Raw genomic sequence first — 26,074 nt, 5'->3', positions numbered from 1 at the left:
TTTTAGCAGATTTCCGTGTTTTTCTTTTTTTTTTTTCTTGAGAACTGAGAGAGTAGGTGGTAATTCAGCATTATAGCATAGTAAAAGAATAGACAGACTATCAGTGTTTATACCAAAATAGCCTATTATCCAGGTGTCTTCTATAGATAAATGGTAATTGGACACTCCTCAGCTCTCTAAAGGTCACTAATCCTTTTGAGTATCCAGGCTTTTGAGTATCGCATTTTGTTATGTTATTGTTCTGCACATCTAAAAAGGCTGTCACCATCCTACATAATGTGTCAGCTGGCGTATTTGCTCCCATGGGACATCTTGCAGGGAAAAACACTTTGCATTTTGCTGCATTTTCCAGCCATAGGTGCAAGCCATTTGTCTTCCCAAGGCTGACACCCACCAATCACTAATCTCCAGAAGAGCCACCTCTGTCCTCACAAGGAGACTTATTGCATGATCCTTAAATGCTTGTAGGGTACAAGGGACAATTTCCCTCCACGTCTTCTTCTGCACTGATGTAGGGCAAGGAAATCCTATATGGGGTCCTATAGCAATGTGTTACTGTTATCCCTGAGTTAATTATTAAATTCAGTCCCGAATTGGATGTGCTGGTGCACTGGGCCAAGGATGCTCGCCCCCTGCTCTGCAGCCAGGATTAATCATTCATCCGGTGACACACAGGAGCTCCATATAAATTCTGGGCTGGGTTTCCCACTGATGCTTTTTTTGCACGGAGAGGAAAAGCAGTAGTTGTGACCACACTCTGCTGTGGCTCCACCACACCATGAAGGCGGTTGTTACCTTCCTGCTCCTGCTTTTTGTAGTAACTCATGCCGAACATCGAGGTAAGAATGCTTACTCTCAAAATCCTTGTACTGCTGTGGCTGGAATGGATTTACTGCCCCGTACTAGGTAGGGTCTATGATACTGTACATATTAATGTATTAATGATTTTGAGCTTATAAAGAAGTTCAAAAATGAGGTTTACCATCCCCAGTTCTTTTTCTGTATGGAGCCAAATGAATTGAACACCTAGTTTGTGCTCTCTGCTAAAAAATGTAAGGAAGCATAGATCTGCCCCAAAATCGTGCCAAGACATGTTTTCACTGCTGGATTATGGAAATGAAGAGGAATTCAAGATGCTCACACCCAGAGCAGGATAGACTCATATTCACTTTAGGATAGCCTCTCAGTTTCTTCTCCTTTCAGAGACCGCCTCCCCAGTAACAACAGCAACAAAATTCTAAACCAATACAAAAGAGTATTGACTGCTCCTCTTCATCTCTCTCTGCTTCAGAGATGCAGTCTTCTCTGCAGAGTTGCCAGGATTTGTAGCTGTTTAGCCACCTATCTCTGTCTTGCTTTTCTGTTTCTAGAGCTTTGCTTGGTTGCCAGTAGATAAATCCTCCCCAAAACGGCCTCTGATTTCATGCTGGATCCTCAAGTTTACCTTCTTTAAAAAACGTATCCTTTTTCTTTTCCCATTGCAACCTTGCAAAATTACTTTTTTTTTGTTTTTTCTTCCCTCCTTCTGAAACAGTTTACCCTTTGGCTGATATATGATTTACCCCGTGGTTTGGGTAAAATGACCCTGCACCACAGTGGTGGAGGCAGGGGCTGACACTGCAAAAACAGAGAGATTTGCAGCAGCATGAGAGATACAGACAGGAGAATGCAGCTATGACTGGAACCCTTGGGAGAACAAAGGAGATCTGTTCCAAAAGCCTCTATAAGAATCATGTTAAAGTTGCAATAGAGAGGCCAGCAGGGTATCAGTGTTTACCCTGCTGGTATCAAAGTCTAAATGATGCCTTTTGCAGCAAAAAGTCAATACTGTTTCCAAGGAATGCAAGAGTATCTGGGGATGTTTGCTGCCACCTGCTTCTGACCTCCACAACTCCAGATAAAAGCCAACACTGCCTGTTTCACCCAGACAGAGTGGGCAAGGGGCAAGTGTCCTTTTTCTTCATCTGTCCCAACTTTAGGGAGGACTTTTCCATCTCCCCCTTTCTCTGGATGCAAACTGCAGCAGTGCAGTCAGGATACCAGAGCTGCTGCCTAGTACATTGTAGGTCTGACATGAGGGGAGAAGCTGTTGCATAAGAGAAGACAACACTTAAGCAAGGAATAGAGCAAGATTTACGTTCTTATATACGACCGTTTAGTAAAGAAATGAGAAGCAAGAATAAAATGTAGACATGGTAAAAACCTCCCTGGGTAAACTTATGGGAGGAAGAGTAACACCATTACAATCCTCATCGTAAAGTATTTAATAATTATTTTTCCTTTATAAGAGAAAGACATGAGCTATTTTCTACAGTAGATTCAATGGAGCTGAGCAGTACTGTTTAGTTTTTTTTCTGCATTAAGAAAGGTCACTGGGAAGGAGGCATCCACTTAAGCAGAATTGGTGAACTGATCCCACGTCCTCCTTTTTCCTTGTCTACAGGTAGACCATATGTTCGGGACAAAGTCTGCCAAGAGTTCAAGACCATGGGGAAAGATGACTTCCGAACCATGTAGGTACCTCCTACAATATTTACCCTTCTAAGAAACTAAGTTCAGAGATCTCCTCAGAATTAAACAGTAGCTTGGAAACAGACAGATTTGTTTGCTCATTTATTTATTCCCTGCAATTGAGGGCTCCTGTAGCTCTTAATGGGCCTGTCTACTGGAGAAAGGCTTCCTCTGTAGTTGAACTCCACAAGACAGCTATGTGGTCAAATAATGCAGAGTTAATGTGCCTAAGGCCTCCTCCAGGCAAAGACCTGCCACCTCCAGCCTGGCAATGCTTTTTCAGAGTGTGCTGCTGGTTCTTGAAGGACTAGCACTGATGCTTTCCAGGTGGTTTTGTTAGTGTTTTCTGAGGCTGATGTTGGTGTAGGTAATTAGGAAACGCAGTGAGTTCATCCTCTTGTCTTTGTTGTTCCCAGGACCCTCATCATGAACAGCAGGAAATTCTCCAATGCCACCTTCAAGGAGATCAGTCACCTTGTGCATGAGATTGTCTCACTGGCGGAGACCTGCTGTGCCGATGGTGTTGACCCATCCTGCTATGATGCTGGGGTATGTTGACAACAACCAGACCTTGGTCCCTAAGATTGTAGATGCATTTGATTCAGGGGAGTGTTCTCCAGCCCTTGGCAAGCAGCGTCTTCCCTTCCCACAGTCTTCAGCCCTGTCAGCCAAGTCCTGCAGCCCTGACTCGCCTTTCCCTGCCCATCCGGGGACAGCCGCCTGCTGTCTCCACCAAGGCCTGGAGCAAAAGCTGTGCCTGGCTGCCCTAGAGCACCCACCGCGCCAGCTGCCCCACTATGTTGAGCTTTCCAATGAGGAAATCTGCCAGGCGTTCAAGAAGGATCTGAAGGATTTTGCTGACAGGTAAGGGCCAGCAGGTTGAGCTGGGCTGGAAAAAGGGCATGGTCTTGCTGTGATGCCAAGCCAGGGAGCACACAAGCTGGCCAAAGAGTGGAAAACAGCTGGAAATTGGAAAGCAATCTGGAAGGATTCTTGATGTTTATCTTAAAGCCTATCCTTTTCTTTCTGAGATGAAGTAAGAAGGTGTGCACCTCTGTCACTTAGGGCCACCAGGCTCTCTGCCAGGAGTAGCCATGTCACTTCACAAAAGTGCTTTGATCATAAAAACACCGTATTAATTGCTGTAGCTATCTATAGGGGCCAGGAGGTGATAATCCCTGTAGCTTAGAGTACTACACATATCTCTCCCCATCTTGTCCCTGCACCATTGTCCAAAGCAGAAGCAACTGTCTTGGCCCTTGGCCAATCCCTTTCTGGGGCTGCAAGTGCATCCAAGCAAAATGTTGGTGTATTCTGGATTTGTGCAGGCCCCAAGGACAGGATTATGCAAAATGAATGAGAAATGGAGGTGGCCGTGCAAGTGATTAGAGAGGGGGTATCAGGTGGGTTGATGGATTGATACATTAAGCCAGCAGCACAGGAAGGTACCTGCAGGACTGACATCCCCAGTATCGCTATGATATTCCCATACAACACATCTGCAACCGAGCACATGGTCCTGGAATGTCTGAGGGTTGCCTCTGACACAGGTTCCTGCATGAGTACGTCAGTAGCTATGGCCAGGCGCCATTGCCTGTGCTCTTGGGCTCCACCAAGAACTTCCTTTCCATGGTCTCCACTTGCTGCATATCACCATCGCCCACTGTCTGCTTCTTGAAGGAGGTGAGTCTGCCCCCCACAACCTGCTTTTCCCTTCTGTTCATTTACCCCACAAATGCCCATAGCCAAGGGTGGCTTAGCCCTGGCCCCACTCATCTTCAGCCAAGCAGCCCGAAGCTGCTGGTTATTTCCAGGTTTTCTTCTACTTTTGTTCTCAGGGATTTTCAAGTTAAGTTACTGGGGATTTTCAAGTTAAATTACTGGTCACCACGCTGAATTTCTAGATACACGTGAAGTTGGTGGGACGTTCACCCAGATGATGGTGGGACAATTTTCATGAAACTCTGATTAGCTTTGAAACTCAGTATGAGAAGAATTGTTTTTGCCTTTTGTAGCTAATAGTAAAAGAAGACCTGAATTACAGGGCTGCTCACAGTATAGCCAAGCAGCAACTTGGCAAGTACAGTATTCTTTATCTTGCCTGGGAAGAGTTATTCATTTTTCCTGACGGATATCTCCACTCTACCATCCACTCTACTGCTACGTATTCTTTTTGCAGAAACTACAAAGAAAAACTCTTTCCCTACTCACTTTGATGTCAAACAGAGCTTGCTCCCGCTTAACAGGATATGGGAAGGACAAAATGAAGTTCAGGTAAAAAGGGGAATAAGGTGTTTTCTGCTCTTCAGGGTAGATGGGAAGTGCTTTCCTATTTTAGATAGTAGTTCCTTTCTGGTTTTCACTAAGATATATTCCAGGAAAGATGGAGGTTACCTCCAATGGAATAAGGCTGGTTGGTCTGTATGAGAGTGCTCGGTTGCTACAATCGTGGGTGGCATGCGCGGTGTGTGGGGAAAGGCAAAAGTACAGATACAAAAATACTAGACAGGTTTACGGTCTTTACTTAAGTTTGTGGAATAGATGGTCTGAAATTTTTCAGTTCCCTGTATGCTTTGTGTCTGCCCAGCTACCTGACCATGCTTGCCCAAAAGATACCAAGTGCTTCATTTGAGGACCTTTCCCCTCTGGCAGAGGATGCAGCTGAAGTGTTCTCCCAGTGCTGTGACTCAGTGGCTGAAAATTGCATTCAGCAGAAGGTAGGACTGTCCTGAGCCACCTTAGTTCTGGGAGGCTCCCCGAGCAGTAACCAAGCTATGTATTTCCTCTCCTCCTCCCTCTGCAGTTGTCGGAGCACACCACAAAGATCTGCACCACACTGTCAGCCAAAGACAAAAGGTTTTCTGACTGCTGTGCAGGAAAAAACATCATACAAAACTATTTCTGCATCTCTGCCTTGCAACCAGCTGTGGCCCCCAAACTGCCTGAGCTGCAGAAGCCAACCAACAAGCAATTGTGTGATGATAATGGGGCCCTCCACATCGGAAGGTCTGTACTCCAGTACCCACTGCAACTAGTTTCCTTACTCCTTCTCTTTATCACATACATATTTATTATATATACATATTGTAATTATATAATTATATATAATTATTACTTGAATTTTTGTCAGTAGCCTAAAGAAATCCACATGCTATTAGGAGAAGGGTTTGGAAGTGCAGGCTGTACATTGTTGCTGCATCCAAGAACTGGCAGCTTTGATGGGATCAGCCAGTGCTAAATTTTAACTTGTTTTTCCTGTCATGCTGCAGGTACTTGTTTGAGTTGGCACGGAGGTACACCAGTGTCCCTGACGTCTTCCTTGGTAAGCTGTATGATGCCTCTGAAAATGTCATCAGGGAGTGCTGCTCTGCTAAGGATGCTTCAACCTGCCTTGACAGCAAGGTAGCTGGGAGGAATGCCTGTTATTTCACACAGCATAAACTTCCTTGACATTGTCCACCGCCTCCCTCTCCAGCTCCCGCATCCCCCCAAAACCTATGTATGTATGGTCCTGGTTATAGAAATACCCCTCTCTTATGCCACACAGCGACAGCAAATGGGAGCAGAGCTGCCTGCCTTCCTCGAAAGGGCCAACCAGTTCTGTGGACAGTACAATGAGCTGAATTTCCTTGACTTCAAGAAGAGGTAAAGGCTCCTCACCCTCTGGTGGTGCTCCCAGAAATGCATGCTTAATTTAGCCACGCTTTTGCACCTGAAATCTGTTTGTATGAGCTTAACTTCTCCCATGGCATCAGGAAAGTTTTCCCTGCAGACCATGTCATCAAATTTTGGCAGTGCACTATGGTTTGGAGGTTAAATGCACCAGGGTCCTTGTAAAAGCTCACCCCACACACACATTCTCCTGTCTGGCCCCAAATTGCAGGCTGAGGGACAGCATCAGGCAGACCAGGCCAGATGCTAGCCCCGAGCTGCTGACACAGCTGACAGACCAGAGAGCTGATTTTGCCTCTACATGCTGCCCAGCGAACTCACCGCCACTCTATTGTGTTGCACAGGTAAGGCATCTCCCATCACCCAACATTGTGCATGAGACTATACCTGCCCTGGGTTTGCCAAACTTCAGTTCTTTCTCCCCTCTTGCAGGTGACCGCAGAGCTGGCAAGTACTTGCAAGCAGGGCTCCTGCATGCTGGTCTAGGTGTGAGACAGTGAAAAACAAGGTGAGGGGTCCAGCTGGAGAATGCAAAATGCTGCTGTTGTCTGGACCAGCTTGCAGCCCCCTTACTGATACGTTGCTGCAGCCACAATAAACATATTTTAAAAAACACCCTTGCCCTGGGGAGCACCAAAACCTTGCTTTCTTTATTTTTCCATTGTGGTATGCCCAGTTCCAAAGGGGGCAGCTCACAGACAGGAGGTAAAGGTCCCAGCTTTGGCTGTGGGAGTTAATGTTCTAAACAGTTAGGCAGGAAAATCAAAATCATGTGTCAAGCATCCACTGAGATGGTTTTGCTCTTTCTGACTGTTTGGATATCGTCACTGTGGAAGGAGGCAGTAACATCACAAGGTGGGCTGTCTGTCTGAAGTAAAACAGCTCAAGTTTCAGCAATTGCCAAGAGATGGCGCCTGTAACCCAGGGAAGTGAGGAACGTGCTGCGTCTACATCATCTCCTGGCCTTGCTGCTTCCCAAAGTGGGCAGGGTGACGCTGCTCCCAGTGCTCCCAAAACGGGATCTGCATAAGGCTACCTGACCTCACTCCAAATAAATCTCACTGTCAGAAAGCTGGGAAAAGTAACGCTATGTCCCTGTCACCTGCATGAGTTCTTAGAAGGAAGGGGCTCATTTTGATACTGTTTTTGGCTGATGGTACTTTTTGCCACCTGTAAGAAACTTCTAAAATGAGAATTGAGCTCCAAGTGCTGACCTTGGCTATGCTGGATAAAGTCTAGCCTCACAAGATATTGTAACAGCATCACAGAGCTGAGATTACTTGTGAAAGTGAACATCTTTCTTGACAAGACTTAGCACAGAATTCCTGGGAATTCAGAGAAACGAGCCACACTGACGACAGTTGTGGCAACCATACATCAGGGTCACCAAAGCCCCCATACATAAAGGTTATCCTTTTCTGCTGCGTGCATGCACATCTTTCCACAAATCTTTGCTGAAGTGGGTTAAGAAGGCATTGTCCCATCCTTGCTTGCTCCAGCTTAGCATACCCAGGCTGTTATGGAGCATCTGACAAGCAGATCTATCACTTCACAGCCCCTCATTTTTGGTGCCCAAAAGGTGTTTTGACACTAGGTGATGGGTCTTCTTTTACACACCAATTTTAAAGGTTTTAAACACAGCCTTAAGTATCCAGCTTTGCCAGACATCACATGAACTATGTATATCTCTTCTCAGTGCTGTGTTTTCTTCATGAGGCCAGGTATCATCTGAGCCCACACCACAAGGAGCAGGTGAGGGAGCTGCTGTGGGACAGCAAGGAGCACCAGTGGCTGCCCTTGTGATGACAACACCTTGCATCGGTCTGAAGAAGACTGTTCTGTGGGCCAACAGATACAGTTTTGGGTCAGGGACTGTCTAAAGGTGGGGATGAATGGGATGGTGGTCATAATTGCATTTCATTCTTTCATCCACAATTTCAGCTATATTTCTTCACAGACCAAGCCATCTTCCTGTGCCCTGAATTGGTGGAGAGCATGGCTGGGGAAATATTATTGCTTTTTTTTAGTGCTGCAGTTTCTCATAGAGTGGGCAAGATCAGCCTCAGAATGCCATGTGAAAAACAAAACCATTCCTTCACACTGACCAGTAGTCAGTAGTGTTCAGGACCAACACTACCCCAGTGTGAGGTGGGCCTCTCACCACTTCTTTTATTTGAAAGTGCTTTGAAAATGGACATTTCTGCTTGGCATGACCATCCCATGTCATGGTGATCCCAATCTGCCTTGTCTCTAGTGCCATGGAGTGTGTTTCCCCATGCAGTAGGGGGTGAGACAGAGCAAAGTCATGCCAGGAAGGCTTCACCCCGTTGCCTTCCCAAGCCAAATCACTTTTCTCCTTTTGATTTATTTGTAGAAAAGCCACCACGTTTGCTGTCCTGGAGCCACCACAGGGCTCAGAGCAGAGCTGTAGGAGTAGACTTCATAATGTGACCCCAGAGCAATCCCAGGCATTGACAAGGTATGTTCACATTTGGGCTACATAAATACCATCTAGTAGAGGTCCCTTCAGCTTCTTTAGCATCTTGTGAGGGTCCTACCAGCACAGTGGCTGAAACCAATTTACTTTAGCTACCTTCACACATCGGATTTTTCATCTCTTTATTCCTTATGCTTGCTGCAGCACCTGCCTGCCTCTTTATTCTGACTGGAAATGTAAATAGTGTGACAAGTAAATAGCATGGTTTTAATTGCAGTGACTAAGCTCTGTGCAGTGTTTCATAGCCAAAATACGTTTCTATAGATTTAACTTGTTTCTAACATTGTTGCTTAGGAAAAACAAAAAACAAACAAACAAACAAACAAACAAAACAAAAAAAAACACCTGTGGTTAATTGTAAGGAGAACTAGCATTTATTTCTGAGCAAGTGGAAGCTTTCGAAATGCCTTTTCTTTTTCATAGTTAAAGTATGAATTAGATGCCTTTCTCTTCCGAGGCATTAGCCAAAAGGCTGGTTGTGGTTGAGACTTTGCTTTTTTATTCCTTGTGAACATAAGTATGGTAGAGTTAGGTCTTACAGTAGTAATTATTTACCATTGCGAAGAACACAGTATTATGGCATGGGTATGCACAGGCATGAGGAAAAAAAGTACAGAAAACCACTGTCAACCCCTACTTTTGCACTAGGTATTGTAGCCAGTGGCCTTCAGAGGATGTGAACATTTCACTGACATAGTCACACATCTTTTATTGATGAGCTCAGGCTGGAAGGGAAAGTTTACGTCAGATTCCAAATGCATATCAGTCCTTGCAAAGAGCAGGGGCACTGTCTGCCCTTTGTGGAAGATAAAACTTTGCCAGCGACAAAACTCATGTTTCCAGGGAACTGTTGGTCTTTTAACGTGAACTCACCTTAAAAAATACATAACGTGGGTCCTAACAGCCTCAAATTACAGAGACAGGAAGCTTAGAACACATCAGTCCCTAATAGAAAGTACCAATCTAGACATAAAAGTCAGGCTGTTCGTTCCCTCCCAGTGACCTTGAAGTGATTCTATGGCATCTCTGGGTCTTGTTTTGTAAACATTGGGTAATCTCCCTTTGGCCTTTTCTGTTTAAAAGTCAAAAGAAGGCTTAAAAATATCAAGTGGCAGACTTCAGCAGCACTGGAGGTCTTTCTGAACTCTCCCTGGAAGTATCTCTACCTACTAATCCCTGAGTAAAAGCAAGTAGGTGTAATTTCTTCTTATGTTGCAGTGCAGGAACCCTTCTGCTGTTCCATGGAAGTGAAAGCCGTTTCATTTCCTTTTATGTATCATCTAGCTATCTTGGCTGTACGATAAATGGGTTGCAGTAAAGCCAGAAACTCCCTAACCATGAGGCTATTCTCCTTCATGTAGAAGTATATATTGTTATGGAAAACAGTGCAGCACCCCCAGGTTGTGCTTGTATGCTCTCTATTGCTAACATATCACCTCTAATCCAAAATAGGGAATGTGAGGAATAAATGAGCTACCCATGCCATATTTTCTTGTATGTTTTTACATGTCTCTCTCCCGTTATTTTTATATGCGTGTGTATATGTTTCAAGTACTAATATGAAAGTCTGGGGAAAGTGTCAGTAGTGAGCAGTGTGGGAAGGCGAAGGTGTAAGTGCTAGATCAAAGACCATACTAATGTGTTGTAATTACAAAATACTGTAACAAACAGAAAATCAGAATGTTCTGGGTCAGTATGACATTACCAAAAATAACAAACAAACAAACCAAACCACCACTCAGTGTGGTAAAAGGGATGCTCCTAAACGTGACAAGATTAAGCTGTCATCAATTTATTCTGTGCTGGGCCTAGAAAGGTTACGCTGACCCACTGATGCAGTGCAGATACCAAGTATTTGGAGGTGACCCTTTCAGCTTCAGGGATTATATCTCCGCAGCAGGGAAATGAGGCACAGGATATTTCTAAACCCATCATAGGAAGAAATAATTATGTTCTCTAAGATGGCTGTTGCAATGGCTGCTGGGACACCAGTCAACAAAGAGGCATTTGATTCATAGGGTGTACAATATTTCTCCTCTCTATGGTAATACATATTGTGAAGAATTTCTTTTGCTCATGCAGGAGTTGATGGCTTGCTCCCATACTCATTGAAAACAGTATTTCAATAAAATCAGGCCATATCTTTTGCCTATTTTAAGGAATTTTTAAAAAAGTATAGATTTGGCAATATGATACAAAAGTGCTCCTGCTCTAAGTAGAGGTTTCATTCGTATTTGAATCAGTTCCATTAAAATAGCCTGTGGTGCTTTCAACTGCTACTAAAATCTCTCCAAGGAGGAAAACATATTGTTGTTATTGCTGTTTCTGCACTTCACGCAAATAAATTGGCTTGAAAAGAAAGTAGAGGATACAAACCATGCTGACATAATAAGAACTGTATCACCATTTTAAAAATTTTACGCAAGTGTTTTCATTCCGAAGTTAATTTATTACAAGCAGTGATAGAATTCTCAAACTAATATTCTCAAGAAAAGTTGTCACAAGTATTTTAACAAGTATGAAGGGCCTTCTGATTAAATAGAAGACATACGAGGTAGAGTTTCATTGAAAGACAAACAAGTGTGCTGATCCCAGCTGTACAGCTTGAAGAAGGACCAGCATGCAACAGGAAAATATAGGAAAGATATTCAGAAAACAACAAAGTGAATCAAACATAGTTATCTCTAACAGAAGGCAGAGTTTTAGATTTGATGCTATTTGTTTCATGCATGAGTAATCTGTAGTTTAAATTAAAAAATCTACTTATGAAATTAGGAAAACCTACCAGAAAACAGTATTTTGGGATTCTGTATGAGGTTGATACAGTATGCTCAGGTTAGACATTAGGAAATACATGTACTCTCTGAAAGGGTGGTCAGGTGCAGGGATGGGCTGTCCAGGGAAGTGGTAGAGTCACCAATGCTGGGAGTGTTCAAGAAACATTTAGATGTTTTACTGAGGGACGCGATTTAGTGGGAAATGTTGATGGTAGGTGAACAGTTGGATTGGATGATCTTGGATGTCTTTTCCAACCTTAGTGATTCTATAGAAAAATAAGAAAATGAGAAAATCCGTTATTTCCAAAGACTACTGCCAGAATGAAAAATACACAGCATGTATTAGACTATAGTCCAGTGCATTTGGTTTTCTACTCAATCCCCTGTGAGAGTAACATGTGCAAGGTGGGGTTGGATTTCTGTAATGTGTTGTACATGATACCTGGCGTTTGCAACAGAAAACAAACGTTTTTTGTTTTTTTCTTGTAATTGTTTGCAATGGTGAAATGGCTTCTCTATGTCCCAAATTTAAGATTTGTAAATACAGACTAGAGCAGCAGAGCTTATGGAAGACACACAGTTAAGCCACGATTAAATCTCTTGAATAGTCAACTTCCTTGCATGAAGAACCTCCCAGCAAACTTACCCAGTGTCCACAAATCTGTGACTTGTGGCTGCTTCAGTTGCTTGGAAGGAGAATACTCACTCTGCTTGGAAGCCACTCTCAAGTTGTAAAGATTTCACTTTAATCTACTTGAATTGCTGTGAAACTTAGAAAATACAAGATAGATACATGAATAGTGAGGTGGATTGAGAACTGGCTGACTTGTAGGGCTCAGAGGGTTGTCATCAGCATCACGGAGTCTGACTGGAGGCCTTGTAACTAGAAGTAGTCCCCAGGGTTCAGTGCTGGGCCCAATCTTGTTCAACATCTTAATCAGCAACTTGGGTGAAGGGTTAGAGTCCACCATCAGCAAGTTTGCTGATGATACAAAGCTGGGAGGAGTGGCTGACACACTGGAAAGGTGTGCTGCCATTTAACAAGACTTGGGCAGACTGGAGAGTTAGGCAGAGAGGAGCCTGATGAGGTTTAACAAGAGCAAGTATAGAGTCTTGCACCTGGGAAGGGATAACTGCGTGAATGAGTATGGGTTAGGGGATGACCTGCTGGAGAGGAGCTTTGCAGAGAAGAATCTGTGTGTTCTGTTGGACAACAGTATGTCCTCATGGCCAAAAAGGCCAATGGTATCCTGGAGTACGTTAAAAGGAGCTTGGCCACCAGGTTGAAGGAAGTGATCCTTCCCCCCTACTCTGTCCTGTTCTGTCCTGACATTTAGAATACCGTGTCCAGTTCTGAGGTCCCCAGTTCAAAAAAGATAGGGATCTCTTAGAGGTCCAGCAGAGGGCCACAAAAATGTTAAAGCGCCTGGAGCATCTCCTGTATGAAGAAAGGCTGAATGACTTGGGTCTGTTTCAGCCTGGGAAAAAGAGGGGGGATCTAATTAATGTTTATAAATATCTAAAGGAAGTTGGAGGCAAATGAAAGAGGCCAGGCTTTTCTTGGTGGTGTGTAGTGAGAGGACAAGGAGCATTGGCTTAAGATTTGAGAATACGATATTCCATAAAAGCATGCAGAAAAAACTTTTTTGTGGTAAGGGTGACAGAGCACTGGAACAGGTTGTCCAGAGAGGTTGTAGAATTTCCTTCTATGGAGATATTCAAGACGGACCCATCTGGGCGCCCACCTGTGCGACCTATTCTAGGGAACCTGCTTTAGCAGAGGAGTTGAACTCAATGATCACTTGAGGTCCCTTCCAACCCCTGCAATTCTCTGATTCTGTGATTCACAGATGCTCCTTTACTAATTTTACTGATCCACATAGCACTTACTGCTACTTTAGTTTGTGCTGAAATTGCCTGGCTCAGAGAGGAGCTACATGATTTACAGCAAAATATGGTGGTCTGGAGTTGTGAAGTGGTCTTATACTTTTGAGCAACTGAAATGAGATCCTTAACAGTGGAGAAATCTGTAGTCTGGGTGAAATGAAAATCCCTATCTACCTAGAGGAAACTAAGAGCAGAGGTATACCTCCTTTTTTTTTTCCTGAGAAAGGCTGCCCATGTACATCTGTGTGGTCTTGTACACACTTGTTACTGGCTGAGCAATGGCAGTGCAGAGACAGAGGGAAACAATTGTCTCCCATAGCTATGTCTGCAATGGTCAAATCTACTAGATCATTATCGTAAGCTTAGTTGTAGGATATCATCCTGTGCTTACTTCATCAGAGATTTCTTGTTCCCTGGGAACATGGTAACAACTTCACTTCCCATCTCTAGCAGCTCACTATGTATTCTGAAGCTGCACTGCCAAGTTAAAAACAAAAAAAAATCCAAAATCTTGAAATGCCATTTTCTTACTTTAGCAGCAAAGCAGTAGACTCTGCAGAGTCAATGCAATCCTGGTGGATGTCTAATTGCCTTAGTACCACAGGGCAGCTCTTACTCACTGACTGTGGGCTGACTGCTCCCCAAAGAGTCTCCAGGAGTCCTGCACTGACAGCTCAACCCAGGTATTGAGACAAACGGAAGCTCCAGGGAAGAGAGAGAAGTCTTTGAGCAGGAAAAGTTTGTAGAATAGATACCTGTCAGCTGTGCCTTTTGAGCCATTGCTAAGATCTCCTGGGCTGTGCTGAGGCCTTCTGGGCATCTCACACATGAAACCTAATTTTTCTGTTCAGGCTTTGACAACTCTGTTGATTCTGTGATTCTGTGAACTCCTTTTATTTTGTGTGTCTGTACTTCTGCTGAGTCACAAGAAACCATTCAAGCAAATTTCAAAGCTGTCCTTTTCAGCTGATAATCAGCTGATTGTGTATGAATACAGCAGAAAATGGAACGGAGTTGATATGGATCATACGCTACTTGTATTGGATTTCTCTGTCATTTGTAGGATGCCAGGTTTTCAGCTGTGGGGCATACATCAAAAGCATTAAGAAGTAACCCACCAGGAGTACTATGGTGACAAAGAAGTACCTGTGGGAAGAAACCCAGCTTAAGACAGCACAATTACTAGCATTATTCTGTAAGACTCTAGAGCATATTGTTTTACTGACTATTTAATGTCAAGTGTTATGGATTCTTTGCCAGTAAACCGTCCTAGTGCTGTAAGGTATTAAGATATTAAGCGCGGCAGGAAAATGTTCTGGTGTTTTGATTCACAAGTAAGGAGCACACTGGATTATAATGATCCATTCAGTAACCTCAGGAGGAATCCTACCAGAGAGATAAAACACCTGACAAAAGCATCTCTTTAGGTAAACTTTTCAAAAGATAGCAGGCCCTGTTAAAATACTTCAGACTTTCCTGATGCCAACTCATGCAGCTGGTCATGACTTACTATCAGTGCTGGTGACCTGTACCTTACTCTTTTCACTCATGCACTTTCCACATGGCAGTAGGCATTGTTCTGGTTGCAAGGCCACTGTCACAGAGCCAGAATAGCAACAAAAATGAAAATACAAGGGTCACAGCAAGTGGCTTCAGGATAGAAACAGCTGCAGGCCTTCACATGGGTGTACCTGCAAGTACAGTGACTGCTGGCTAAAGTAGAGCTGTTGCCACACTAACCTCAACATACATGCCTTTTTCTTCCAGCCAGTGGGATTCCTGAAATGTTTTTCAATCACTTGTTGCAATACAAGTTAATGTTTAACAGGCTCAAGTCTAGCCTTCAGTGGGTCATTGAACTGGCTTTACAAGGAAAAAATAGTGCAAGAGACAGACATTTTAGATGTGCTGAAGTGGAATAAGATGTTTAAAGGTGGTGAGAATCTCTTGAGCCTTCAGTTTAATGTGAGCACTTTTCATAGAGAGAAAATATTGTCACTGGGACCAACTGTGAGTAGCCAGAGTAGTGCAAGGATTAGGAATACGTGAACAAAGAGGAGAGCAAGTCCCTCGGCCCCAGATATTGGACTTCCTCGCATGTTTTTTTTCACATGGTTATTTGTTTGCATTGTTTCCTTCTCATAAAAGTCCCCACACAATGGTTCTTCCATTACGTACCATCACAATATATTGAAGACCTACTTGCCTATCTTTCCAAGTGAGTTTTCAGCTTGTGTAAAGGAGGCTTACCTCTTTCTCTTCGGGTTTGTGCATGCAGGATGACTGAAATTTTGTTGAAAATCTGAAATATTGAAATTGGAAACTAGCATCTCTACTGAAACCAGACAGACTGGCAGACACATAGCTGTTATTAGCAAAAGAGGAGGAGAGTGCAGAGGAGACCATCATACAATTGGTGCTGAAGACCAATTGTAAATTGCATTAGTGCATTAGAGGCATGCACCTCATGCGTGTACCTGAGCTGAAAGGGCAACATTTCCTCTTGAAGTGTGCTGAAAGCTCTGTTTTCAACAAAGTTGTGTAGGAAAGGGTGTATTTATTATTATTATTATTTATTTGGTTGTTTTTCTGTATTTAAACCAAACACATTTCAAATCCTCTGAAGTCTTCATAAAACATGAGCTTCCTTTGGATAGAGCAATTAACCCAAGTAAATCATGCCTGCATAAACAAGACTTCCAATGCAATGCAATTCCAATGCAACAAGCTGATTAAAAAAAAAAAGTCCATAAAATCTGAGAAACATGGAAAATATCCCTTCATGCAGCATTCCACTGGCAGCTGCTGGCAGAAAGCCATCATAGTACTTCTGTTATGAGAAGGAGAGTCTTGGCCACAGCCCAGCAGCTGCCTTTCCATCCTGCTTGAACAGGCACCAAATTCATACTATGTTCAACCCACCATGGAAAGCAAGTTTGAACATTGAGGCACTCTTGCAGAGTACATCTCTGCTGGCGCACTCTCTCACATGTCCCTTGTCCTTCATGTTCAGGTCAACATAAAAAAAAAATTCCACAAATTAATTCTTTTAAGCCAGCAAAACATTCATCTTTGAGACATTATGAATAACATGTTGTGATGACCTCTTCAGATATACACTCATCCCTGGCAATTGTTTGCCTAAGAAATCTTTATGTGAGCCCATTGGTAGAAATTAATTCGAGGTTTTAATTTACCAGTCCTTTAAATTCTCCACTCTTTCTCTATTTTTTTCTGGTAGAGCACTTGATTTCAGTCCTTCTTCCTGCTGTGATGCTTCATCCTCTGCTCATGTTTTTTTTTTTTCTCCTTCCACTCCCAGATGTGCATAGGTGAGGAAATATACCATTTTTTTCATTATTTGAGTTTCTGTTGGCTGATGGAAGGACTAAGTAACTTCTGTTGCTCCTTCACTTCAGTTTTCCTTGAAGCAAAGACTCTTTCCTGCTCAGAAAGCAAGCAAGAGTATTAAGCTCATATTCCTATCTGAAACAAGTGTGTTTTCCTTGTAGTCCTGCCCAGACAAGAAGTTTCCCACTGAAGTTTGAGACAGATGGGCATACAAAATTCTGATTCACCATTTTAGGTGTCCCACAGTCAGCATGAGAAGAGATACTGAACAGTTAACCTGTGCATTACCTAAGACCCTTATCTGTAAGGTAAAAGGTGTTAGTATGTGGCTTTGCATTTTTAATTGTCAATGGTTTGTCTACTCTTCTAAACTTGCACATGACTATGTCAGCAGAGAGAAAAGGGATACTGCTAACTATTTTTCTGCATGTGCCTTTGCCTCTGTGCTGAGAAAACCAGGTTAATTGGCAAAGGCTAAATGCTGTATTTACTTGTTACTTCCAGGGCCAGGTTTCTTAATGTCAGTACTAAATATTTGTCTCATTGAGATATTACATCTTGGGCTTGTGCTGAAGTATGAAGATTCAAAATCATTCTGAGACTGTTACTGCACATATGGCATCCTCATTTGGTATATAAAACTTTTGTAAGTAACAGTGGGACAGCTTTGAGTGGTATGACTAAAGCTAACACTGCCTGCTCTCACTCCTGGAAAACCACAAGGCCAAGTGCATTTTATTTGTACAAAGAGATCCATATACATCATAACAACTCGTAGGCTTGCCTACAGTATAAATAATAAGAAAATTCATGGAAATAGCTGAGAGCACTGAAATACCTTCTCTTCTGAGAAAAGGGAAATCAGGGAGCTGTGTTCATGATACAGCAACTAGAGAAGTTTCATGAGCAAAGCTTTTTGCCTTGATTGGCTTTGTTAAAATGGTAAATGTGGATATAGAAATGGGCTATTGAAAAGGGAACCTAATTCTCTGAAGAGTTTTTCTACACATAGTGACTCACTAAATAAGGTGAATTAATTTAATGCCATCACTGTAGGATAGGCTAGTGAATTGTTCTCATCACTATGAGAACATTCTCTCTTAGTTACAACAAACCTAGCATGAATACCTACAACCAAATAAATAAAACCTACAAATACACAAGCTCTTGAAGTCTTAGTCTGAATAATCAGAAACATTGCAGCAACTAGGTATGAGCCAGAAGCGTTGCTGTGAAGTAACTGCATATTTGGCATGAGCTATCTACAGCATCTGTTTGTACCTCAGCAGTGGTTTCTTCTCCCCGTACCTCACCATCTCCTTTAAAGCGTCTTTCAGGCAAGGTCTTGATGTGTGTTGGCAGTGCTTTAAGCCATCCCACATGTTAGTAGCATTACCTATAATTGCTTGATACAGTTTTATGTTAACCAAGGATTTTAGGATGTATAGACCATCCTACTGACCTGGGAAAGAGAAGAGTGAAGAACCTCTTTCCATGCTGCCAAGAAGTAAACAAAGTGCCTGAGCCCATGATGTTGAGCCCTTGTAATTGCCTGGCCCTTCAATGCTATTTATATAAAATTATCGTTTAGGGAACACATCTATAAATACCACAGCTACCTTAGCAAGCACAATGTGAAAATAGAGCCTTGTGCATTTTAAGTTGGCCAAACAAGTATTTTCCATCTAGTGAAACCTGTGAACATTCCAACTGGCTCTATTGGCATGGGAACAACGGCACTGTTTCATTCCCAGATGAGGATTCAACCCTGAAACATACAGTGACAGAGATGACTTTCTCAGATATCTTGGTGTCATTTCACCTACGCTGCTCAGATAGCAATGTTGCCTTCTGCTGACTATTTCAGTGAGTTGGCCGTGTGCTAATTTCTACCTTGATAGCTAAGTTTCAAGTGGCTGGCACTAAAAACAAGAATCTGTAATATTTCGTAACCTAGAGGAGATAACAAAATGCTTGCTTCCAGTGTTTGACTTGAGTACCTGAAAATAAAACTCATCTCTTTGATAGACAGTCTGTATTTGCAGTTTTAACATAAGATAGAATGAATCCACCACTCTCTGTATTCATGGTTTGGCTGGATTTAAGAAAACATTCTGGTGCCGTCTTCCAGTTGGCAGAACTCAGAGAAGTCTTTCACATGCTTGACAAACTTTTCAGCTGGGTCAGGCTGTGGATCATGGAAACTATGACCCTGATGCTACCGTTGATCCTGATTCAGGAGCTGGGAAACCAGGGAGTAAACACTGCTCTGCCTGGCTTGCCTGTGCTAAAGGGAGAGTTGAAATGCTAGATTTGGGGAGAGGTATTAAGTGGTGAGGAAAAAAGTTAAATGAAAACAAGTCTTCTTTCTATGCTCAATCTCCTCTGCTTGCTGAGTGTTATTTGTGGGTGAGGAAAGTTTGTAAAATCAACTAAATGAAAAGCATTTGGTGACTGACCATGAGGAGTGATCTCTCTTCAAGGATCAGGTTCACGGTGACAAAGTGCAGTTATTAGCATTGATACAACTTGGCATCTTTTTAATCTGTTCTCAAAGGAGACAGTATATTTACAAGGACAAGAACTAGTAAGTGATTCGGGGTCACTGTGGGCTGTGCATGAAGCTGCTTTCCCCAGAGGCTTGGTGGTCTGCTCTGGGGAGGGTAAGTGTACCATGTGCCACTGCACCCTCCCTGTGTCCTGGTTTCAGCCCAGACGGTGCAGATTGGACATTGCTGCATCGTTGTCTGGTGGTTGGGGAGGATGAGAGAGGCAGAGCTGCTACTGTGGTGGTGCAGGGCAGGGGGCAGCCACAGGATGGGCTGTGCTGTGCCATATGTGGCCTGCAGGTCATGGGCTTTGCGTGGCTGTAGTAGTGTAACAGCACTAACTGGTGGAAGCTGAATTCTGAGAGCATCAAAGCTCTAGTGAAGACTGCATAAAATATTTTCTGTGTTGACCTTACATTCTGATAACATTAGGAGAGAGGTAGGACGGAGGCACTTGTAATTTCAGGTCATTTTTTATTTTTTTAATATCAGAGCTAATGGGTGTCTCTACCCCTGGGGAATTTTAGGTCAGTCTTCCTGCGCTTGGTTCTGTAGATCACAGCAGCGTAGGCTTTTGAATCTAATGTTAAACAGCTGTTACTTTATCTGCCTGTGAGCCATGTGCTAAGACACTGAGGTTAGCCCTTGTGTGAAATTGGCTACTCCAAAACAAAAGAGTATCTTGTTCTAGAAAACATGTAATTTAGTGAACGGCTTTTTAGCTAGCAAACAAACTGCATGTGATTCATTAAAAAAGTGAGCCAGCAGTGTGCCCTTGCAGCCCAGAAAGCCAACTGCATCCTGGGCTGCATCAACAGAAGCAGCAGAGCAAGGGAGGTGATTTTGCCCCTCTACTCTGCACTGGTGAGGCTTCGCCTGGCCTACTGCATCCAGATATGGGGTCCTCAGTACACGAGAGACAGACCATCCCAAGAAGGGCCACAAAAATGAGCCCAGGGATGGAACCCTTCCCCTATGAGGACAGGCTGAGAGTGCTGGGGCTGTTCAGCCTGGAAGAGAAAAGGCTCTGGGGAGATCTGAGAGTACCCTTATAGGGGGGCTATAGAAAACAAGGGGACAGACTCTTTTAGCAGAGCCTGTTGTGGAAGGACAAGGGGAAATGGTCTCAAACTAAGGGAGGAGATACTGAGTTTGGATACAAGGAAGAAGTTTTTTACAATCAGGGTGGTGAGGCACTGAGCAGGTTGCCCAGAGAGGTGGTAGATGCCCCATCCCTGGAGACATTCAAGGTCAGGCTGGACAGGGCTCTGGGCAACCCTGTGTAGCTGTAGGTGTTCCTGTTCGCTGCAGGAGGGTTGGACCAGGTTGGACCTGGATCCAACCAGGAGGGTTGGATCACACTCAAACAGTTCTATGAGTAAGACTGGGTGCTCTTTAAATACTGTTGCTGAGGAATCAGGAATGCCTCAGAAACACTTAAAATAGACAGTTTCCAAAGAAATAAGCATAGAAAATTTTGGCTCGAATTACTCCTTCATACTTAGTCTTAAATCAGAAATGATGTTTTCTCTGCTACATTTCTGAGGACCCATAGTAAAGTAGAAAGCTTAAGAGAAAAAACTGTGGAGCTAGTGATTTTAACCAGGGCTGTGTCCCTTCACACACAGTGGAGTTTCTCCCGTAACTTTTATGAAAGAAAAAAAAAAATAGATGAAAAGACACCTAAAATCTCTGGAGAAATTGTGCTGCAAGCTTTGGATACCGTCAAATAAACACTCACTTTCAAGGAACTTGGGACCGAAAGCTAACCTGTATCTCTGTGCAGCTGGCATTACAACTGTGTAAGCAAAAGATGCTCACTTTCTGGTTGCAGTTCTCAGTTCAGAATTATTTCCATGCTGCTCTAGGTGCTGATTAAACATAAGGAAAAACCTGCCTTTTGCAACATGCGGTATTTCAGGAGTGAGTTTTAGCACTCTTGCATTTCATAAATCTGCAGCCTAAGCAGGCTCATCCAGGCTGCTAAATTGTTAGTTGCAATTTATTTTACAGTGCAGAGCTCAACACAGTTGTGCTGTCTGTGCTAGAGGCTGTAGAACATACTGAAGATACTCAAGTGCTGATATCATTGTTTAAGTGATTCCCCCTCCCAAAAAACAGAAGCTTGGCCTCTTACCTTTACCATAGTATTACTGCATAGCACAGCAGCTGTCAAGGATTTTGCAATGCACGTTCTTGCACCTGGAGCTGAAAACCTGAACTCCTGCTGACCTGCTTGCAGGGCCCTGTGCAGACAAGTGGTGTTTAATTGTTGGTGGTGGTAGCATTAATGTACTTCATTTAGGATACTGAAGACCAAACATGTTTCTCAAATCAGGCCTTTTATTCAGCACTTTCATTCCCCTGAGCATCACTGGGTCTTTTAGTGAAACAGAAGGGAGTGCAGCCACTCCCTTCCTCTTCTCTTGGCTATGTCTTACAGACAGCACATGCTCAGCAGCACAAGGACTGTTTTGACTTTGTGTTTGTCTGGTGTCCATTGCAACAAAGCTCTGGCCTGTCATTTGGTGCCTGAGCACTATTTGTACAAATAAAGTGGCCTGCTGAGCTGCTGTATTAGCAACCAGCTTGAGCTGGCTTACCTCACTCCTCCCTGTGGTTTAAAGGGGACTGAGGCCGTCTCAGGTAGAGGGCAGTGAGAGCTGATGCCCCTCTCGCTGAATAAAACACAGAGCCCCAGCAGCCTAAGCTGACAGCACACCCACAGCCCTGCAACCAAAATGACCTTTTGCTGCAGCTTGCAGTGATTTCAGCACCATGTTTATATCTGCCAAATTCAGGAGGTGACATGGTGACAACTAAAGATTAGAGCGGCCTTCTCTGTTTCCAAGAAAAAAAAATTGGAGAAATACGATACAATAAGCAAAGGACATTTCTTCTGCCTTCTGCCTGTTTCCAGAAAATGTGCTGATTGATAGATTAAAAAAAAAATGATTGATGCTTATTATCATTGCAACTCTGAGGGTGAGAAGCGTACACTAGAATATCCCAAGGGAATTGTGAAAGCCTCAGCAAACTGGCAGAGAACAAAAAGCCAATTCCATAGTCTCTCTGGATGAAGTTGCATCAGTGATTTTTTTCTACCACAAAAGTTCTGGCAAGGGATTTACTTTGTGTATGAACAAAATGTTTTTGGTGTTGGCATTACCTGTATCATTTCTTGCTGTGACGTTGCATCTTTTTGGCTCATGGGGACTTCTGAAGTCCTTTGAGTAATTAGGAGATTAAACCAAAGAGCAAGATTACATTTAGATGTTTACTGTTCTCTCCAGAAAACATACCCATTCTACCCCCATCCTGAGCCAGCAGATTTTCCATGTGACCAGCAGTGGTTGTGAGGCTGATGAATCCCACAGGGTTGTACTGCTGGTACAGTAGTACCACAAGGTCATCCTGATAGGCCCTGTGGGGAAAGCAAGGTTTAAAAATCAAAGTCCTGACTATCTTCTGGGACCATGAGAATCCTCACTTCTATATGTACTGTCGCACAGTGGCCAGAATAGTCTTTTGGCCTTTATTTTTCAAATTTGAATACTTTCTGTAGTGTTTGCCTGCAGAAACTCACCTAAGTTTGGTGTGTTTTCATTCATACAGAAGATGCATGCTTCAGGGAAACCAGAACTGCTTTGCATCTTGGCTTACAGGTAAGTGATACTAATTTGGGAGATCAGCAGTTGGCATGAGAGGTTGCATTTAGCCCCGGAAGTTTTGCTGTTTCCTCAAGAGTGGGTGGAGCATTGGACAGGAGGATTGCTAACAGGCACAGAGGAAACTTCACTGATGAGGCTTGACTAGTAATCCTTAAATACAGCAATGCACACCCCTCCCCAGTGTCTGACATGACAGTAGGTACAAGCTCCTATCTGTTAATAAATGTGAGTCAGGGCTCCTGATCCTGCAGCATAACTGCTTTGCTGATTGTGGCCCACCATGTCCTCTGCTGCACAAAATGGTGCACAGACTCATTCTGCTTCTGTGATTAGGTATCCCTTAGGTACCCCAAAATAAGACACTAAGTAAAGACAGTTCTTTGAGATGGAGGGCATGACATATTCTTGGGGAAATAAATAGAACAGCCTGAGCACTTAACAGGACAACGGAGTTAGAATTACCAGCCCCAGAAGAGAATTCAAACTTAAGTGGGCATTCCTATCTGGAAAAACAAACCCACAAAACCAGATTTCTCAATGCATCTGTGCTTGTCCAGCAAACAAGCTGCCATATTTTTCCATTAAAAATGTGTGAGAAAACGCTGCCCATTCTGGCACAAGGCTTTGTTGAAGAACACTTGTGCTCTGCCCTCTGCACTTTATTACAGAGCATGTTTATTCACATTGGTGTTTGGGCTTCCATTAGCTTTAATTATATATGGAAAAGTCTAATTCTGCTGCATATACCTCTGTGTGGACTAATTAGGTGAGTGATTGTGAAAAGCCACTGGAGAGGTTGCATCCGTTATTAAGAATTTCATTTTAGAAATGGACCAATTATTCAAAATACCTCTCAGGACCTTCCCTGAACATTTGTTCATGAGCCAAACAGTGGTTTGCCACAGCTAGTAACAGTTTTTCCAATTAGCTGAATGAAGAAGGAAAAGCTTCCTTACCTGCACAAAGCCAGCAGGAAGCTGACTCATGGCAGTAGTAGAGGTGAATACAAAACACCATTTTGCATCTCACAGAATCTCTGTCCCATTGCAGACTTCTCTTGACTTTCCCAACTTTGGTACAGAGCCACAATCCAGCAGGAGCTGCGCTGTGCCCCCAGGAGACTTTTCCCGCTCATTTGTGAATTCTTCCTTCCTCTTTTGAAATGTGATAAAGCACTGGTTTCTCTTAAAATCATTTCTCCCACCACGGTCTCAGTTCCCTCTGTAGAGTTTTGCAAGAAATCAGCTTTTTCAGTGTTAGCCTGTCCAGCAGAATTCTTGCTCCCCAGACAAAGACCTGGGCTAGGGCTTGGGCTTCCAGTAGCTATTTGTAAGCCACATAGGTGTGCCTCGTGCAGGCTGCAGTTGAGATCCATGTGATAAGTGGAAACCATTTAATTAAGTGGCATAATCTCTCCCACCAGATAAAGAAGAGCTCAGATAACTTCTTCAGCAGGAGGAATGCACGTGACCCTGACACATGATCTGGTCTCATCAAGATATCCCGAGTGCTACACAGCTACAGTGTCAACACGTTGCCCAGGACAACAGGTACAGCAGGAGCTATTGAATAGAATATCTCCACCCCTGATGCCAGAAATGTTTGAGCTGCAGATTGTGGCCAAGTGGGAAATTACATCAGCTAATCCTATCACCAAATCTTTACCTCATGGCCCACATTTGCCAACCTAACAGGTGAGAATGAGCCTCATGTACCTGAGGATGCTTTAATGTCCCCATTACTGTGTTCATGTGCCCACAGTGACAGCAGTGATGTTCACAAAGATGCTGAACTGCAGTACCTAGATGCTGAGAAGTTTCTTGTACTGGTCAGTGTTCTTGCAGCAGTGTCTCCTGTCCTGCCCTAGTCACTTACAGCCCTGGGTTATTGCCAAGTTTATCCAGGATAATTAGGTATTATGTACTGTTCTCCATTCTGCACTGTTGCGAGGCTGCTCACAGTTACCTAGGAAAATTCCATCTACCAGTTTTGTTTTGTTTTTTTTTGATAGAGGAACAACAGGTTGCAGCACATTAGCAACAAGCTCTGAGCCATCTCCCAGAGAAAATGTCACAGCCCTCAGGAGACTATCTGGCTGGGAAAAAAAAATAATCAGGACATAAATATCAGGAAAGCCCAAAACTCCTATACCACCTGGGGAAGTGAAATCTTGGCATGCAGTGGCCCCCAAACCCACAGGCTGTATCCCAGCCTTGCTGCATGGTGCCTGACAAGGGCTCCTGGGAGGCACTGGCCTTGCACAAGGCGACCTCACTCATGACAGCAAAGCTGCTGCAGCCATCACTGCTTACGCAGGGGCCAGGGGCCGTCAGAGCCCTCACAGGAACTCCAGTGCCTCCAGGCAGCCTCCTCCCTTCAAGTGGGGCAAGGCAAGCAGCAAGCGCTCTGAGACCAGGGCTAAGCCTGGCTCAGGCTTTTAAGGGGAAAAGAAAAAGAAGAATTGATTCTATTAAAAGAAGCAGCAAAAAAGAAACCACACTTCTTTATTAAAACTGATTGATTTCTGAGAAACCATGGGATGGTCAGTACATCCAGTAACAGCATTGAGTCTGCTGGCAGCTTGCTCTTCCACAAAATGACTTATCAGGGTTTATGCAAGCTGAGAGGATTTACTTGGCCTACAAAACACCCCTGAGATATTAGTGTTCAACCCTTTGCCAAAGAGAGCAGAAAACACTTTCATTTTCTGCTTTGATTTGGAGTGCTAGATTTTTTTTTTTTATTTTTTTTTTTTCTGGTACAAACATGGAGAAATTTTGTTGTAAAGTGGCTACAAGAGCAGCTCTTGTGGGTTGGCCATTTTGGGGAGGTGAATGCAAAGTCACTAATTCGGGGACTTGCATGCCTAGGGAGCCCCAGCAGTGGTGGTACCCAGCTTGACACTGCACAAGCTTTGCATTGCCTTCTGAGGCTTCTCCCTCCCCCAGGACCCTCTTTTACCCCCATTTTGAGTCTCATTTCTTGCTCCCTTGATGCCATGATGGCAGCAGAGGACATGAGACAGTTTTTCCTTCTGCAGTTTTGTCTCAGTGGCTTTATAGCCAACTTCAAAAGGTTTGAAAGAAAAAGCAAAATCACTCTTTTTGATTTTGTTTTTTAAATCTTTGCTGCTCAAAGCAGTCCTTATTCATCACTAAA

General features: G+C 43.5%; 1 protein-coding gene and 1 long non-coding RNA gene across 2 annotated transcripts in view; both read left to right on the top strand.

The window, feature by feature from the left end:
- Positions 1–697: 697 nt before the first annotated feature.
- On the top strand, positions 698–6,798 carry GC (GC vitamin D binding protein). Its single transcript, XM_042872181.1, has 12 exons — positions 698–839; positions 2,444–2,513; positions 2,928–3,060; positions 3,164–3,375; positions 4,062–4,194; positions 4,691–4,785; positions 5,099–5,228; positions 5,315–5,517; positions 5,781–5,913; positions 6,059–6,156; positions 6,395–6,527; positions 6,616–6,798. Exons 1-12 carry the CDS (start codon positions 779–781, stop codon positions 6,667–6,669), a joined length of 1,455 nt encoding a protein of 484 aa, XP_042728115.1. The 5' UTR covers positions 698–778; the 3' UTR covers positions 6,670–6,798.
- A 1,278-nt stretch (positions 6,799–8,076) lies between these two features.
- Positions 8,077–26,074, top strand: part of LOC122180499 — a 35,760-nt gene continuing 17,762 nt past the window's right edge. Inside the window, exons 1-4 of the long non-coding RNA XR_006179108.1 lie at positions 8,077–8,331; positions 8,558–8,662; positions 22,860–22,909; positions 24,339–24,465. This is a non-coding gene — a long non-coding RNA (uncharacterized LOC122180499). The remainder of the gene's footprint in view (positions 8,332–8,557; positions 8,663–22,859; positions 22,910–24,338; positions 24,466–26,074) is intronic.

The sequence above is a fragment of the Lagopus leucura genome, unplaced genomic scaffold (genome assembly GCF_019238085.1).
Source record: "Lagopus leucura isolate 7727_CA_CO unplaced genomic scaffold, USGS_WTPT01 Super-Scaffold_100004, whole genome shotgun sequence".
In the NCBI taxonomy this organism is placed as follows: domain Eukaryota; kingdom Metazoa; phylum Chordata; class Aves; order Galliformes; family Phasianidae; genus Lagopus; species Lagopus leucura.
Note: the sequence above shows the minus strand (reverse complement) of the source record. Positions and strands in the feature narration are given on the sequence as shown.

What these genes read in the sequence shown, in the direction of transcription:
- GC (XM_042872181.1), top strand. Translation starts at nt 779, where the DNA reads ATGAAGGCGGTTGTTACCTTCCTGCTCCTGCTTTTTGTAGTAACTCAT. An exon ending in GGGGCCCTCCACATCGGAAG is followed by an intron (nt 5,518 to 5,780) that starts GTCTGTACTCCA and finishes GTCATGCTGCAG; the next exon opens with GTACTTGTTTGAGTTGGCAC. An exon ending in CACTCTATTGTGTTGCACAG is followed by an intron (nt 6,528 to 6,615) that starts GTAAGGCATCTC and finishes CCCCTCTTGCAG; the next exon opens with GTGACCGCAGAGCTGGCAAG.